Below are 15,527 nucleotides of genomic sequence, written 5' to 3' on the forward strand. Positions count from 1 at the left end.
TTGAGTTGTAAATATAAAACATGATTGATATTGGTGATTTGATATCAGGGAGGCTCTGATGGAATAGGTTGGTTGCAGTTAGGTGATTGTGCTAGGAGGCAGGAAGAAAAGCGTGACGATTGGAAATAGCAGAAAGTTGGTACATTAAAGCCCTAAATGGACCTGCACACTACAGTTAGCATTACATTTCTACATACATCAGGTGTGATCCCTAAACTTTACAAAGAAGTCTGGTGTCAAGGTACTATCATAAATACTTAATCCTGCAGACCTCATACATCCAGCCAGATGAAGGAAGACAAGTCTTTAGAAGTCTTAAACTGAGCTAAGAGGCTAGCTGTTTAACAGCTTTTCTCCTTCATTGTCATAAATATGCTCTTAGTTGAAACAATCTGTAAGTAAAAACCAAATAAAACTTGTTACTGAGTTATGTGTTACTCTCAAACCAGCCTGTTCTAAGAAATTGATTTTTTTATGTAAATGACAAGAGCTGGCTCAAGATTGGGAGTCCTTTAGTCCATTTCTGCCATTTTTTATTCCACATTTAAAAAGTCAAACTGGTACAAAAGGAAAAGCCATTTAGGAGCCAAACAGACTAGCTGGTCCAGCAGATAGACTAGCAGATATCGCTGGTCCAGGCTGTCGATGGAGGTTGTTTTTTGTTAATCATCATTTTTGGGCTTTTGTCTTATTCCAATAGGAATAGAGACAGGAAATACCAGGGAGAAAATGGGGAAAGGCAAGCACCAAACAGCGCCAAGACCAGAAATCAATCCGGCAACCACTGAGAACTCCAGCCTTGATATCTGGGCGCCTGCTTCACCAAACATGGGGGTTTTTAATTCATATCTGTCATTGTTTCTCCATGAGCTTTTAAAACTATTTAGCTTGAATGTATCACTACTTTCGGGATACAAAAGTTGCTTAAAATTTTGTCTTTACAATTAAATCTGTTGGCAAAGTTGTAAATGGCACAAAATTTTAGGATTTGATGGCATTCTCTATGCAGAAATCACTTCCTGCCCCCCAGCTGGAGTTTTTCAATGTGGCATGATGTCATCTGCAAACAATCCAAATGGGCAAACGCCAGTAAGAGTGAGAAGACTGGGCAGCTTGCATACTTTTACAGTGCACAAATATGGTAGCGATCATAAATACAACTCAAGCCACGTGGAATATTTATGTTTTTCACTACAACACTGGAAACATAGCCAGGAAGACGGCTATCATCCACCGTACATTTCCCTCCTGGAGTCATGTTTGCGCACGCATTTCTGTGAGATCTTGGACTCCCTGCTTTGAAATCTTCATTAAAACAGCAGGCGTGTGGTCTTGCAGTTCGGCAGAATCGTCTAGTGTGTGCATTCAGATTATAATGTCAAAAATCAGTTGAATTGTCCTCATGTTTGTGGTCTCCCATGTTTTTGAAATCTTGTAAGGTTTGAAAATCCTCGTGTGTGTTGCCAGCCAAACTGATTTCTATCAGGATGAACAAAAAGCAAAACAAAACATCAACAAAACCTGGCAGTCATGGTTAAAGTGAAAATAAAACACCCGCTCTAAGGACATTAAACATTGGCAAAATACTTAATCACTATAACATAGTGAGAGGAAAAAAGGCATAAAATTGCTGCAAAATAAAACAAGGAAAATAAACTTATTTAAAGGAGTTCACAGAAGGAGAAAAAGTCATGTGCCTAGTCAGTTTCAATGACCAGTGTTTGATAGAGTATGCATTCAAAAATCCCATAAATTAAAGTCATAAATAAGATGATGATTAATGAACAATCATTTGTTCTTTTTCACAGCTAAACAAAACCAGTGTATGCAAATAGAACTTCTGAGAACTGCAGCTTATTCTCTGCTGAGAGCAGTTCCCGCTCTAAAGCGACAAAAATAAACCAAATAAAGATTGGTTAGGTCACTACGCTGACTGACCAGAGTCCTCTCCCATTTCCTGTTGGGATGATTCAGAAAAGTAGGGCATTGTTACTCTAAATCATCAAAGTACATTGTGGCAGCAGGGGAATAAAGAAGACCACGGCCTCTTGCAGTTTCAACATCAGTGGCACGAGAAAACATTTGGCACCCACCATGCATACTATACTAACATTGTATCAGTGACACGATGTGGTCAAGTACTGTGGGAAATAATAATGTGTTATCTTTGTGTGCTTCCATGCTACTTTGCATTGTGCACTGCGAGTGTGCAGACTTTTTAAAAGCTCAAATAAAAAAATGTGGCATTTTACACAACTTCCTCTCAGTGAGCTGCATGCAATCGACTGATGATAAACACCCGCTTTCACAGCTTGAGAAGAGAGCGTGCACTTCCTTATTTTGTTATAAGAGGAAGGGCAAACGCTAAAAGCCTGCAAGAACAAACTGAGGGCATAATATCAGAGCAGCAGTTTCTCGTCTGTGAGCTACTGCGCACGCTGAGTCCAAATCTTTCAAGCAGCAAATACATATTTACCCTTTTACGCCTGATAGCTTTCATTTATGCTCAACAAAAACATACTTTTTCTAAAGGTGTGAATTAGCTTGGCCACAGATAATTAGCTGTGTTGAGGTTTTCTAAACTACATAATTAAAATAAAGAAAAAAACAATCTACAAATTTAAATTACACAGCAGGGAGCTGTGGTCATTTCTGGCCACTGTGTCCTAACAGCATGAGTGCAGCATCTGTCCACAATGAATCTATCAAATATCAAATTATCTGAAATGTTTATTTCAGTTTTCCCCCTGAAACAGTAACATATGTGGCACTTCTATTTTGAATCTAAAGAAACTAGGGCTGTCAAAGTATGAACATTTTAATCTTTACTATTCCCAGTATTTCTGAAATTAATTGCATCCTATTTGTTAGATATTAAATTTATAAGGATAACAGACCACCTGTTCGGACACAGATCTGTGCTTGTGGGTAGATTGAAGATTATGTCATGAACTTCATCATGGAAAAAGGAACTTGTTATGGATTGGAAATTGACTTGTCCACTGAGCTGTTGGTGAGTTTTTTTTACACTGAAAAGAGGACTTGTTTTACAACACTGTGACTGCAGGGAGATGCTGAAACAGCTTAACTAAAGTGTGTTGAAAGGGAGAAAAAAAGCATGCAATTAATCACAAATAGTTTCATTAGTCAGATTAATCTGCAGCAGCCATAGAAGAAACCAAAGTGTCAATTAGGGCTGGGTAGTTAATATAAATTAAACTGCAATCGGTCCTACTGCAATTTTCAGATTCAATATTACTTTAATCTGAAATGTGTCAAAATACCAGTTTTGTTTTTTTGCAGCATTGATGTAAAGCTCTACAAACCATGCAAACATTCAAATGGAAATTTCTTTAAGAAAAATAACAAAAATCTTACTTTCCTTGCCTTTCTTAATCGAAATGAGAAAATTTACTATCCCCGGTTCATAGTGAATTTGCTTCAGAGTTAAAATATCTGAAATTAGTTATTTTTTCAAGATCATTAGTTGTATCTATTATATATTATGTTAGTTATAATGTAGAGTGATTCTTCGCTTCTATTTGTTGAAAAATACACAATATAAAGGACGTAATTATTGTTGCAATATTGGGGGGAAAAAAAAATCACATGTAGATTATTTTCCCGAATAGTTCAGCCCTAGTTTGGATGATAAAACTTGACGGTGATAAGCTGAATAGTTTTGCCTCTGAGCAACACTTCAAACACGGATATGGATATTACTCATGAATAGGGCTATCAAAGATTTGAATTTTTATTTGCAATTAATCCCAGAACTCCTTTAGTTAATCGTGATTAATCACACCCTTTTCAACACATTTTAAAATTGCACCATATGCATTTAAAACAGTTTATGTGCCATTTTGGATTTTACTACTGTCTTAAACTAAAGGTAACTGACTTCCAGTTTGGACACAAACCTGCTTTCATAGGTAGATTGAAGACTATGATAAAAACTTAACCACAGAAAAAGGAACTTGTAATGGATTTAAAAGGATATAAGGAGACAGTAAAAGGTAATATTTGACAATACAAAATGCACAAAATGATGACTTTTGACTTGTCTACTGAGCTGAGAATTTTTTTAAGTAAAATGAGACTTTAAGGAGCAGAGGTGGACTTATTCAACATCACTGTGGCTGTGTGTTAAAGGAAAACTAAAGCATGGGATTGAAAGAATTAGTGCAGAAACTGTGGACCTTGATTAATCACAATTAACTGGATTAATCTTGACAGCCCTACTAATGACATAACCATTACTTTCACTTTGTAAAACAAGCTTACAAGCTGTGTTGAGTGGGAAAGTGAAAGATAAAAGGAAACATGCATCTTGTTGTTTTGCTCTACAATGTTTGCATTCTGTTGGGACACTTTAAACTACTGAATTAAGCTGATTTTGTTGCTTGGGTCGATTGCTGTTAGGACACGCTGTGGCTCAGCCCTCAGGAGGATATTTGTAATTAAACCAATCAAGTTAATCTCTCTACTTTGTAAAAAATAAAAATGATTTGACCACCATCATCTCAAGTTTTGGCTAAAGCCAACATGCACTATCATACACATACACACACACACACACGCTAAAATAAAATAAAACCTATGGAGGAGAACCTATTAACACACAGTGAACATCTGGCAGCACATGGCAGATGTTCACGTTGCATAGGCTGTCATGAATCATGAATATATGTCCCGCATCTGCACAGTAAATGTCAAAAACACACTGATGAATGAGAGGGATCAACAAAAATAAAAACAAGCTTACACAGCACAGTAATGGCCGAAGTAGTTTAGCTAACTTTGCAACTAAATTTGGCAGTGGCAGAGGAATACTATATCAACGTCTTGCTAGTCCTGAAACAGAGCCAGAGCTCTTGTGTGGTAAGTTTGTCGCATAGCAAGATCGTAGTACTGCTCCGTTTATCTCTTAATTGTAAAGTTTAACTAGCATACTCGACTCAAGAGAAATGCCAAGGTGAAACAAAGTAAAAAAGAAGTTAAGGTTGTGGATTAATTATTGCATCTCTCCTAAAAGAGGATTCAAAGAGAAAGATTTCCTTTCAAAAAGAGTGGCATTTTTTAGCACAAAAAGGAGAAAGTGATAACACCAGGAGGTTAGATTTTGTCTGTTACAAACATGCACTCATTCGCTTCATAAATAGATTCACTTGGAAGAGGATACAGGTTTGAGGAGGAAGCATGCAACGCTTTGAGTTATAAAAACCTTCAACTTTTTCCCAGTTTTGTCTTTCAGAGGGAAAACTCTTCAATCACAATCGTCTAATCCAACAGAAGCAGGCAGGTCGTTTTGGATAGGTTTCTTTTCTTGATGGTTCTCCAGAGCCCCAAAATCCCGCCCCCCGCTGACAGTCACCCCCGAGTTACAAAAGTCTCTATATGGCTTTGTTCTCCTGTGTGAACGATACTATTGCCATTTGTTTTGTTGGACAGGGGTATTCCCGAACAAAAAAGGCTCAAAATGGTCAATGAACGATCAGAGTAGGAGAAGGAGGCACACTGGGACACACGGATCAGGGGTCTTAGGGTTCACAGGGCATCTGATGAGGGGCTGAAACAAAAAAAAAATTATTTCCTGTTAAGTTTTGTGCTCTTGACAGTGCGTTTGGAGCTCTCCGTGCAGCTGCGTATACCAGCGAGGTGCAGCAACGAGCCAGCGGCTTCCTTCAGCTCCTCATCCAGCTCTGGCTTCACCTCTCTGCGTGGCCTCTTGCTGATGGGCCACTTGATGGCAGGCGGACGGCGGGAAGTCTGGTGGACGCCCCTTTCGTCCCAGAGGTCGGAGTCCTCGTCGCTGTGGAAGCCCTCACTGCCGGCGCGGCGGGACTGCCTGCGGTCGCAGCCTCCTTCGTCCAGGGAGGAGAGAGAGGAGGAGGAGGAGCGGGAGGAACAGCGCTGCAGGGCGACACTGCTGTAGTTGTGGTCCTGCTTCGGATCGCTGCTAACCAGGACCGAGTCGGGCCGGGAGAGGTCCAGAGGGCCTTCAGAATTGCCTGAGCAAAGAAGGTTGAAAGAGTGTAAGAATACATTCAAAACCAAAAGGATCATTTACAAATCTGTGAAATATTATAAATCTTTGACATTTGTGTGTTCAAAACAGAGGAAATAGAAGAGGATTTCAGGAAGAATCCCACCTTCATCACTCCTGAGGCGATAAAGAGGCAGGCTGTAGAGACTGAGAGGCAGTACTGGTATTTTGGGACTATTCTGGATAAAAAATTAAACTTTGAGCCCAAGGTGGAAGCTGTCTGCAGGAAAACTCATGTACAAATGTACTTAATATTGGGCTGAGTGAGGAATCTGTATGGCAATGCTAGCTGTTGTAGAAACGGCACCTTTGACTAAATAAAGACCCCTTTGATCCTTGATCATGAATACTGCTCTCAATAACCCTGTTAGACATTAATTTTGTGGCATTTTAAGCCTTTATTAGATTAAAAAAACAGATACTAGTGTTAGAAATAACAGGACAGAAAGAGAGGGGAATGACATGCTGGAAAGAAGCTGCAGGTCAGACTAAGGGTCTTTCCACACTGATTATGTTTCTTTTAGATGGATGTTTTTGGGTCCCGTACTCACACCTTGTACAGGGAGTCTGGAGTGTTTTATTTGTATTGACTGGGAAAATTTGTGGAATGTGGAAAATGGTTTTGTACTACAGAGAGAAAAATCAGTCAAAATGATTATGTGGCTCTTTCACTCCCTGAGAAAACCCACTATCCATCATGACTTGATCCTCATATGGCACCAGCTAGGGCATAGTGCTGTGAGGCAACTTCTTCATTCAATCTCTTTAACCTGGCTGTGGGTACAAATGTTGGTCTTTGTCTATTATTGTTCCATGGCTGATATCCACATAATACATTGGCAAATCACGGTGTTGGAAGTTAAGTTTCAGTGCAAGGGGGGGACTAAAGGGACTAAAGTTTTAGGTCTGAACTTCAGCTAGTTAGAATTTTTTTTTCCAAACACTTTGTCAGGATTGTCTCCGGTTAACCACCAAGCAAACCTGCTGTTTAATTAGGAGCATTCGATTTAATCACGGGCCAATTCTAGCAGTGTTTTGTGCAATGAAAAAGTTGTTTTGTTTTTAATCTGTATCCATATCAGCTAAACTGAGCTTGGAAAAATTGGTATAGTGGGTATTGGCAAAAATCCTTTATCATGCATCCACTGTTTACATGCAATTTAAAGTCCAGCTTAAGTCAAACTAACACAATAATGTAACTTTTTCTGTATGCATGTAAACCTAATGATACTCTGAAATAAACCTAGGCTGGTGTAATACTATCAAGACGTTTCCAACTATAATGTAAAAATCAAAAATGAAGTACATACACTTTTACCCTTCTGTTGCACAAAGAAGATTGTAACTTTGACTGTTACCAGTCCAAAAACAGTCCTGCAAAATGACTTTTTTAGCAAGCATGACCGTGACTTCAGGTATTATCGAGGGACACTTGGCGGTTCTAGTAGTTGGATTTTGTCCATCCTTGCTGAAGCTAATAAAGGCATTTACCCACAATTCCAGTCTTTATGCTAAGCTAAGCTTTGTTTCCTGGTTATGGTAGTCCCCTTATGTAAAAATATTCATTGGTAAGTCTTTGACAGAGTCATTACAGGAAATAAAGTACTTGAGTATCTTGAAATAAGATGTATTGACAAACTTTAAGTAAAATTTTCTTGCCTTATTGAATATAGTTAATACAGGCATTGTTTTGTGTTTTTATCTTGAAAAAAGATGTTTTTCCCCCAAAAATGTAAATGTTGAATGTAGCTTTAAATAAGTGCAGTGTGACATATCAGACCAGAAATAAGACTTGATTTTTTTGCAGTGAAACTGCTTTGGTACATTTCTGTTCATGAACCAGCAGTTTACTTTGAAAACACAAACTTAAACATCACACTAAAAGCACACAAACAAAAAGAAGAACAAAGCAATGAAAGGGTGGTATGTCAGGGGAATCAGACAAATAGCTGGAAGAACAGGTGACAGTATGGCTGCTCGTGGATTCTCTTACATGGGTCAACGTGGTGCCCGGGGGCAGAGTTTAAGAGCATCATGGCAGTGGCAGCATCAATGTCAGACTCTGGAAGAGGAGAGAACATGCATGATGGTCAGTCCTACGGCGTGAAAGCAATGATAGCCACGGCATCTCAACTCTGGGCAGACTGGGTTTGTTTTCAGAATTTTAAACTACAGTCAAAGGAATCCAAACAGTAGCCCTTTTCCTGTAGCACATGCACTCCTGGCATTTTTAGCATAATTTCAGGACATTTAGACCTTAATATAATCCCAAAATGGCCTTCCAGCGGGGGTTACACCGTGTCCTACACGCCCAACAACTCAAAATGCTACATTTATTTAAGCGAGGGGGGCTGCAGTTGGGCTCTGCATACAGAAGGAGTCCCAAGTAACAGGGTGTGAATCTTTAAGTATCTCACAGTTCAATTTGCTTCTGATTGTAGGAAGTCATCACTCGACTCAAATTCATTTTTTAGTTCAAATCAATTCTTTAATCACAAAATATTCCTTTTTTGTTCTAAGGAGGAATACACAGAGTAAATCTAATTGACAAGATTCTTGAATATGAATAAATTTTGTAGGTTTGAGTCTGATTAAGCATTAATTATAAACCCTTTGGTGAAAAAAAGACATGATTTGATATCTAAAGCCTTCATCGCTAACGATGCTGAAGGGGCTCAGGTTTCACTTTGTTTTTGTTAGTTCTGGATTGGCTGAACGTTCCCTAAAGTGATGGCTGGTAGCTTTTGTTCCACTGACTTTAACTCCTGTTGGTGTATGATGTGAGCTCAGTATCGGCTTTTTGCAGGTATCCAAAATGTCGATACTTCCAAACTAATTTTCAGCCAATACTGTTACAGACACTGATATGTTTACTGTTTTATTGTAAAGAGCACCAAGTGTCTCCTAAGCAAAGAGAGGCAGAGCCAATCAGAGCTGAAAAAGGAGTGGGGAAGTAGACAGTCTGGTAGTTGTTTCATGTTTGGGGTTTCAATAAAAATGTTAAAGGCTCACAATGAGCCGGCTTAAGTGTGTAGCACCCTAGGAAACCACTCAGTTTTACATTTTGCCGATATGTCGGCTGATACATCAGCTGTAGATGTCAGCAGAAATGTTCACATCTGCCGATACAAGTGTCATGCCAATTATTTCACGCATCTTTACTGTTTCACATATACATTGCAGGAGTTATATTTCACATCTATCAGGGCAAAAGCCTGCAGTGTTTGGTAGGGGCAGAACCTTTTAAAAAACCTCAGAGGGTTACTCACCAAAGCTCTGACTGTTCATTACAGGCCAAACAAAGCAACGCCGAACTCCAGAACAATAACCAATGGCAGATACTGCTGCTTTGGAGTTTTGCCGTTGGTGTTTGGAACTTTCACTGAGGTTCATGCTAAACTGGTCCAACATATTTTTTCTTACTTGTCTTGACTGTTTTGAACGGCGATTATGTTTGAGGAGAAAAGTAAATGCCATTGCGTTATTATTCTTATAAACACTGAGTCCAAGACGATGAGGTTAGTCTCTGATCTACTTCAGCTACTTGGGCAAGCCACACACTACAGGATTTTAGGCCTGATTTGGGGCCAGATTTTCCTCCCCAGACGATTATGGGGGGCACAACCCAAGTGGAGCCTCGTTGCAAACTATATTATGTCTGAATAATTGGTGTTGTTGGCACACACAAGTGTGTGTTGTCAACACAATGATTTTACTGCTCCAAATCCTGTCATAGCCTCCCAGATCCTGAATCTCAAATATTAAACATGTTTGATATTTTTACAGTTCTAGGTCGTAGGGTCTCTGATGGAGTACCTGCAACAACCAATGAACAAGAGACCAGGTAGCGTCATCAGCTGGATTATACGCGCCAGGATTTTATCCTCGCTCTTTTCCTTGTTTAATGAATTTTGCTGCACCTGTAACGCATGCCAGGACAGCCTGTGGCGGAGGGACAGCAAGCCGATGGTACTAACAGACATCCATGTTTGTTTTTCTTCTGAAGTCACGCAATCACACGAGGTCATTGACAGGTGTGTGGTCTCAGTGGTCTCACAGTCTGGCTAAGCTGTCCAATCTATGGCTCAGAGGATTACAGGATAAAAAATAGTTTGAATTATTCCTTTTGTCTGTGGTCTCCCACGTTTTTAGAATAGTTTAAGATTTGAAAATCGTCTAGTGTGGGGCCAGCCTTAGCTTATCATATCATCGCTTATCTTATTATCTATATTATTATCCATGTCCCTTTCTCCTGATTTGACACGGACAGGTCCACTATTTCTTGACGAGGAACAAACGTGTATTTGTAGAATGAAAAGTGCATCCTAACATTTTTTTCTTCACTGAAAAGCAGAGAGACTGAATGTCTTACTGGTCTACTGACAATACAGGTGGCACATTAGTAAGTTGGATACTGCCATACATTACTGATGCTGAGGAGTAGCACTGCTAATGTTCGTGGTACGGCTAATGAGCCAGAACAGACACACCCCCTACTGCATCACTGTGTCGATAAGGTTGAGATGATGCACAGCAGAAAATAACAGGATTGGGTTTGTTGTGCTCAAACTGACTGATGGTATAAATTTACCAAGGTTGAAAGTAAGTACATTTAAGTTTTTGGACTTTTTGCATTGATTAAAAATCCTAGAACTTATATTTGCAATTCTGACAAGAATAATCTTTTCCCAACACCTCTAATAACAACTGTTTTTGGTTTTACACGACCACTGTAACACTAACACAAGAGTGGGATATGACATAACCACCACCAAGGTGAGCAGCTGAGCTCAACCTCACTTCTTTCAGGCCTCTCTCTTGGGGGGGGGGGGCTGGCAGAAAAAAAACTAATAAATCTGGCCAACTGGGAAGTTTTCAGGAGTGCAGTGCATGAGTGAAATGGGCTAGTGTTTACTGAATGGACTGGATACACGGATGGTTCACCAAAAAAAAACGAAAAAAATCAAGAGGATAAATTCAAGCCACTGATACTGAGAGTGCATCCGATCTTTTCAGACCTGACAAAGAGTCTAAAAGCCTCAGAGCTCACTTCTGGGGCTCTAAATTATTAATGATTACAGTGAGACTGAGTGCTCGACACTCTGCACCGGCAAAACCTCTGCCTGTCGTCAAGGTTACAAATCCAAGAGGCAGAGGAGGAAGCTGAGACATCGACTGGGAGCTCTCAACATTATGGTCTAAAGGAGGCATCAATGACTTGAAAAAGCAACACATTAAAACCAAGAGTTGAGGGCAAAAGCACAGTGATGCTGAATGTTCTGGGGCTGAAATGTGCAACAGCAACAGAATCAAAATACTGCACAAACACAAAGTGAAAAACTGCACATAGTGAGTCTTGTATGCAGACTCTTGTGGTGCAGACAGCTTCAAATGTGCACAAAACTTCAACACTGAGATGAGTTTGCTGCGGTCTCACCTTTGAACGAGCAGCCTTGAAGAAAGAGGTGTCGAGGGGGTGAGGAGGCACTGCAGGAGGTGAGGGAAGCACAAAGATGTGAACCTTTAAAACTCTTTATTTACAGAAAAAAAAAAACATTAAATGAGTGGAAGATCCAAACTCTCAGTTAGACACAAGCTAAAGAGTGTTCAGCTTATTGTTTACCTGGGTGGGGAGGCGGGTGGTGTGCAGAAGGCATGTGCGGCTGGGAAGTGCTGCTTCTTCAGAGCTTGGATCAAGTTGGGGCGGTACTCAGGGTCAACGCACCACAGAGAACCTTTACCATTGGCCTGTGAGAAAGAGCAGAAAGAAATCAAAATTTATAGGAGAAACTTGTGGTGACAAACTGTAAGATCGACTCAATATGTTTACACGGAAAGCTAAGTTGAGTTAGAGTTAAAGCTCTATCAGGCAATGAACTACTTTCATCGTCCCAGTATGTGACCCCAGTAGCTTATGGTGAACAACAAAGACAGAAGTCAATGTGTATTCTACTATGCTATGCATTTATGCTCGTCAACTGCTAGGTCAAAGGCCGACCAAGAAACTGTGGAGCACGTGCACAGCGCACTCAATCTCAGTGTCCAGCTGCTTTCTTCAGATGTGCTTATATGAACATTAAAAGTCGAATTAATTAACTTTATCTAACTGCTTGTAAACACTTGTACAAAGCTCCTGTAAATCTCCTGGAATTACCCAGATGAGTTACACGTCTGAACGCCAACGGCTGAAGTTTTCATCCTGACTTTGCCCTGAAATTTCCTTGCAAGCGCCCCAGTATTTTCCAGTACCATAATTCTCCATTGACTGACAGGAAACCTGCAAGAAAACTTCCTGTTGTGAGGGACAAGTGTGAACAAGGAAATTTCCTGGGTAGGTTACACTGAAATTTTCAGGGTTGCATGTGTGAAAAGAGCAACACTGACTCGGACTTGCAGGAGATCTAGATGCTCTTTAAAAAGGGAAAATGTGCCAACAGAATTGAAGAGTTTTCTCTATGTTTTGCATTTTGATTAAAAATTGGCACAACAAATTTAAAGAAGCCCCATGTGAATGTCGAGCTAACAAACTAAACTATAACTCTAACTCTATGTGATTTTTTTTTTTTTTTTACTACAGAGCACTTATGCATAACTGAACCAAAGACATGTTTTAACATCTTCAGAACCCATAACCTTGCAAAGTAGATGGATTGGCCAGATTGCATGTCATCAGGCAAAACCTTCTTATGAAGCTCCAATCTGAAACATCTGTGCGAGGTCTGAGAATGGGCTGACCAATCAGCATCATTTGAGGAGAACAAGGCAGTACCTATGGATGGGGTTTAGTTGTACTGGAGGTTGATAGCAATGGCTGATGACGGTGTTTAGCTCGAACGTAGCTATAGCATAGCAGCAGTTTTATCAGAACTGGGCCTCATTTCTTCATTAAAAAAAAGCATAAAGTGTCACACTAATGTGTCTCTTGGCAAAGTAAATGTTTTTACACTTCCCCCAACCGGCCTCAGCATGAGTTTTATCCACCAGCAAGCTCCACTGTCTGTCAAGCTCTACCAGAGCTTTGCATGCCTACCATCTCGTTTTGTCTTGCCGCTCCGATTGGCCGGTAATGAAAGTACCAGAATGTCTTTCCAATCACCTTCCAAAAATTATTTGAAAAGTCCTACTTTTCCCAAGCACTTTGAATGGGAGGATTCCCAGAGGTATGTGAAATATATCCTATGAAATGGAGATATGAAACAGTCTATTTGGCGTGTCAGGTTACAAAACCCATTTAATCCATCCAATATCTATAGTGTTTCAGGGTCACAAGGATCTGGAGCAAATCCCTGCCATCACCGAATGAGAGGCGTGGGTACATCCTGGACAGGTCACCTGTCAATCACAGGGCTGACATACTGTAAACAGATGAACATTCATGCCCACACTCACATCCACCAGCAGTTAAGAATCTACAATTAGCCTGATGACATGACTCTGCAAACGTGGGAGGGAAGTCTCTGGAGCACAGAGAGAGCAGGCAAACTTCACACTGAAAAGTCTCTGTCCCACTGGGGATCTGAACGGGGAACTTTCTTACTGTGACGCAACAGCTCACGACAGCTCCACCATGCAGCCCAATCCTCATAATACATTTACTATTTTGAATAATGCATTGTTTATGTTCGTGTTTGCAAACTTTGCAATCTGTCTTTATGAAGGAATAAAATGCCTCTATGTGAAAAGGCTGACAAATTAGAGCTTTTCAGATTCAAGAGTGTAAACGATGAGTTTTGTTGGGTAATTGCAAAGCAGAGAAGGTGATTATCATTAAGTAGAAAAAGGTAAAGCTTAACCCTAATCTTTCTAGAGATAAGTCATTATGACAAAGGAATCACTTTCACGTCAACAAGCTTCACAGCAGCTTTTCTACAGAGACTCATAAAGCTTTAAAAGGAAAAACAAACTAAAAACACAATGAAAAATTTAAAGTATTTGTGTTGACATCATTCTTTTAAACCATGAGAAGAAGCACAGAAGTATTTGTCAAGAGGCTTACATGGTGGGTGTCTTATTTTGCACAAAAGTAAAAACTTGAAGAGTGAAAGTTGTGAGAGAGAAAAACAGTGGAAACTAGAAATGCATCACTAAGAATTCCTTAACAGCAACTACAAAGGGAGGAAACAAGTCCTCCACAGCACTGAGAGAGCGTACATTTGTCTGTTGGTGATGTGTGCGGGAGTGTGTTAACTGTCATTTTATCTGATGGCGGCGCTTTGCCCAGTCTGGGAGGACAGCGCAGCGAGGGAGGGAAAGAGAGAGAGAGAGAGAGAGCAGAGGAGGAGGAGGGAGGAGAATAACCTTGACTCAGATTACCAACAGGCCCTGATGCAGGAAGAAGGAAATGTCTCCATGGCAACGGAAACCACCAGCCAGTGTCATGTGAAACTGGCGCTGGTGTCTCAGCAGACGAAGGGCTCACGCTGCGCACCTGCATGCTGAGTGGCCTGCGCCTCACCATGTCGCTGCTCGCTGAGTGCTAACCGCCATCCCCTCCCACAGTGGGAAAATATGAGGTCTCAGCCAGGCACAGCGTTGGCATCACAGACTCTGCCGGTCACAAGCTTGAACTCACACTGGAGCTCAATATGGCTGCCGCAGATTATCACTGAGCATTTCAAATCATATTACAGGCAATTTTATCTATTTTTAATTCACTCTGATGTTTCCTCATGACTTCTTCTAACCCTTCACTCTGGTTTCGATTTTATGAGATTTTCCACGAGTCCTTTTTAGTCACTTTTATTCTGATTTTTAAATCACTTGTTTTTATTGCTTCACTCCTGAAATCAAATGAACCTAGGTTGTTACAAAACCAGAATTTGAACTTTGATATATTGCTAGTAAACATCAAAACATTTCAATATCAAAACAACTAAAGTAGAAGGACTTGGCACCCAACATCTGGTTTGTTTTCATGTATCAAACCTAGCAAAACAAGATTCTGGGACCTAAATGTGCCAACATTTGCACAATTTAAAGGCTGGGCAGGAGTTTGCTCACCATTTTTGATAAATTTATTCCTTTTCTATGCGCCTCTCTTACAAAATAGAAACCTTTTTAAAGCCTCTGTGTTTGCTGTGGCAAACACTGAAAGCTTCACTGCAAAGCTGCTTTTTTTAATTGCAAAATCTTGTAAAATGATAACAAGTATCTGCCCTAGCCTCAGCTCCTACACGTTCTCCCCCAACCATCCTCTCATTGCATCTACTGATCAATTACATGCACACATGCCTTGATCACATAGTTAACCTGCTTGCTAGGGACAAAGCAGAGCTTTTACAGGAGGCACTAATCGCTCAAGGGGCCAGAACATAAACAAGCATGCAGACTGCCATCAGATCTGGTGGAGTTCAATCAGATTATTATTTGGGTTTAAAACTAACTGTAAAAACAAAAGCACAAAAACTCGCTTCCAACTTCTTTGGACAAATATAAAAATTTAAAACAGCTACAAAATTTAAGATGACTTTACATTCAAGCA

The 15,527-nt window shown here is 40.2% G+C and overlaps 1 protein-coding gene across 1 annotated transcript in view; it reads right to left on the reverse strand.

The window, feature by feature from the left end:
• Window positions 1-34: 34 nt before the first annotated feature.
• Window positions 35-15,527, reverse strand: part of foxn2a (forkhead box N2a) — a 47,648-nt gene continuing 32,155 nt past the window's right edge. Inside the window, exons 3-6 of the mRNA XM_041789297.1 lie at window positions 11,670-11,794; window positions 11,484-11,533; window positions 8,040-8,108; window positions 35-6,011 (exon numbers count right to left, since the gene is read on the reverse strand). Of these exons, the coding sequence (XP_041645231.1) occupies window positions 5,587-6,011; window positions 8,040-8,108; window positions 11,484-11,533; window positions 11,670-11,794 (669 nt within the window). The 3' untranslated portion in view covers window positions 35-5,586. The remainder of the gene's footprint in view (window positions 6,012-8,039; window positions 8,109-11,483; window positions 11,534-11,669; window positions 11,795-15,527) is intronic.

The sequence above is a fragment of the Cheilinus undulatus genome, linkage group 6 (assembly GCF_018320785.1).
Source record: "Cheilinus undulatus linkage group 6, ASM1832078v1, whole genome shotgun sequence".
Lineage (NCBI taxonomy): Eukaryota > Metazoa > Chordata > Actinopteri > Labriformes > Labridae > Cheilinus > Cheilinus undulatus.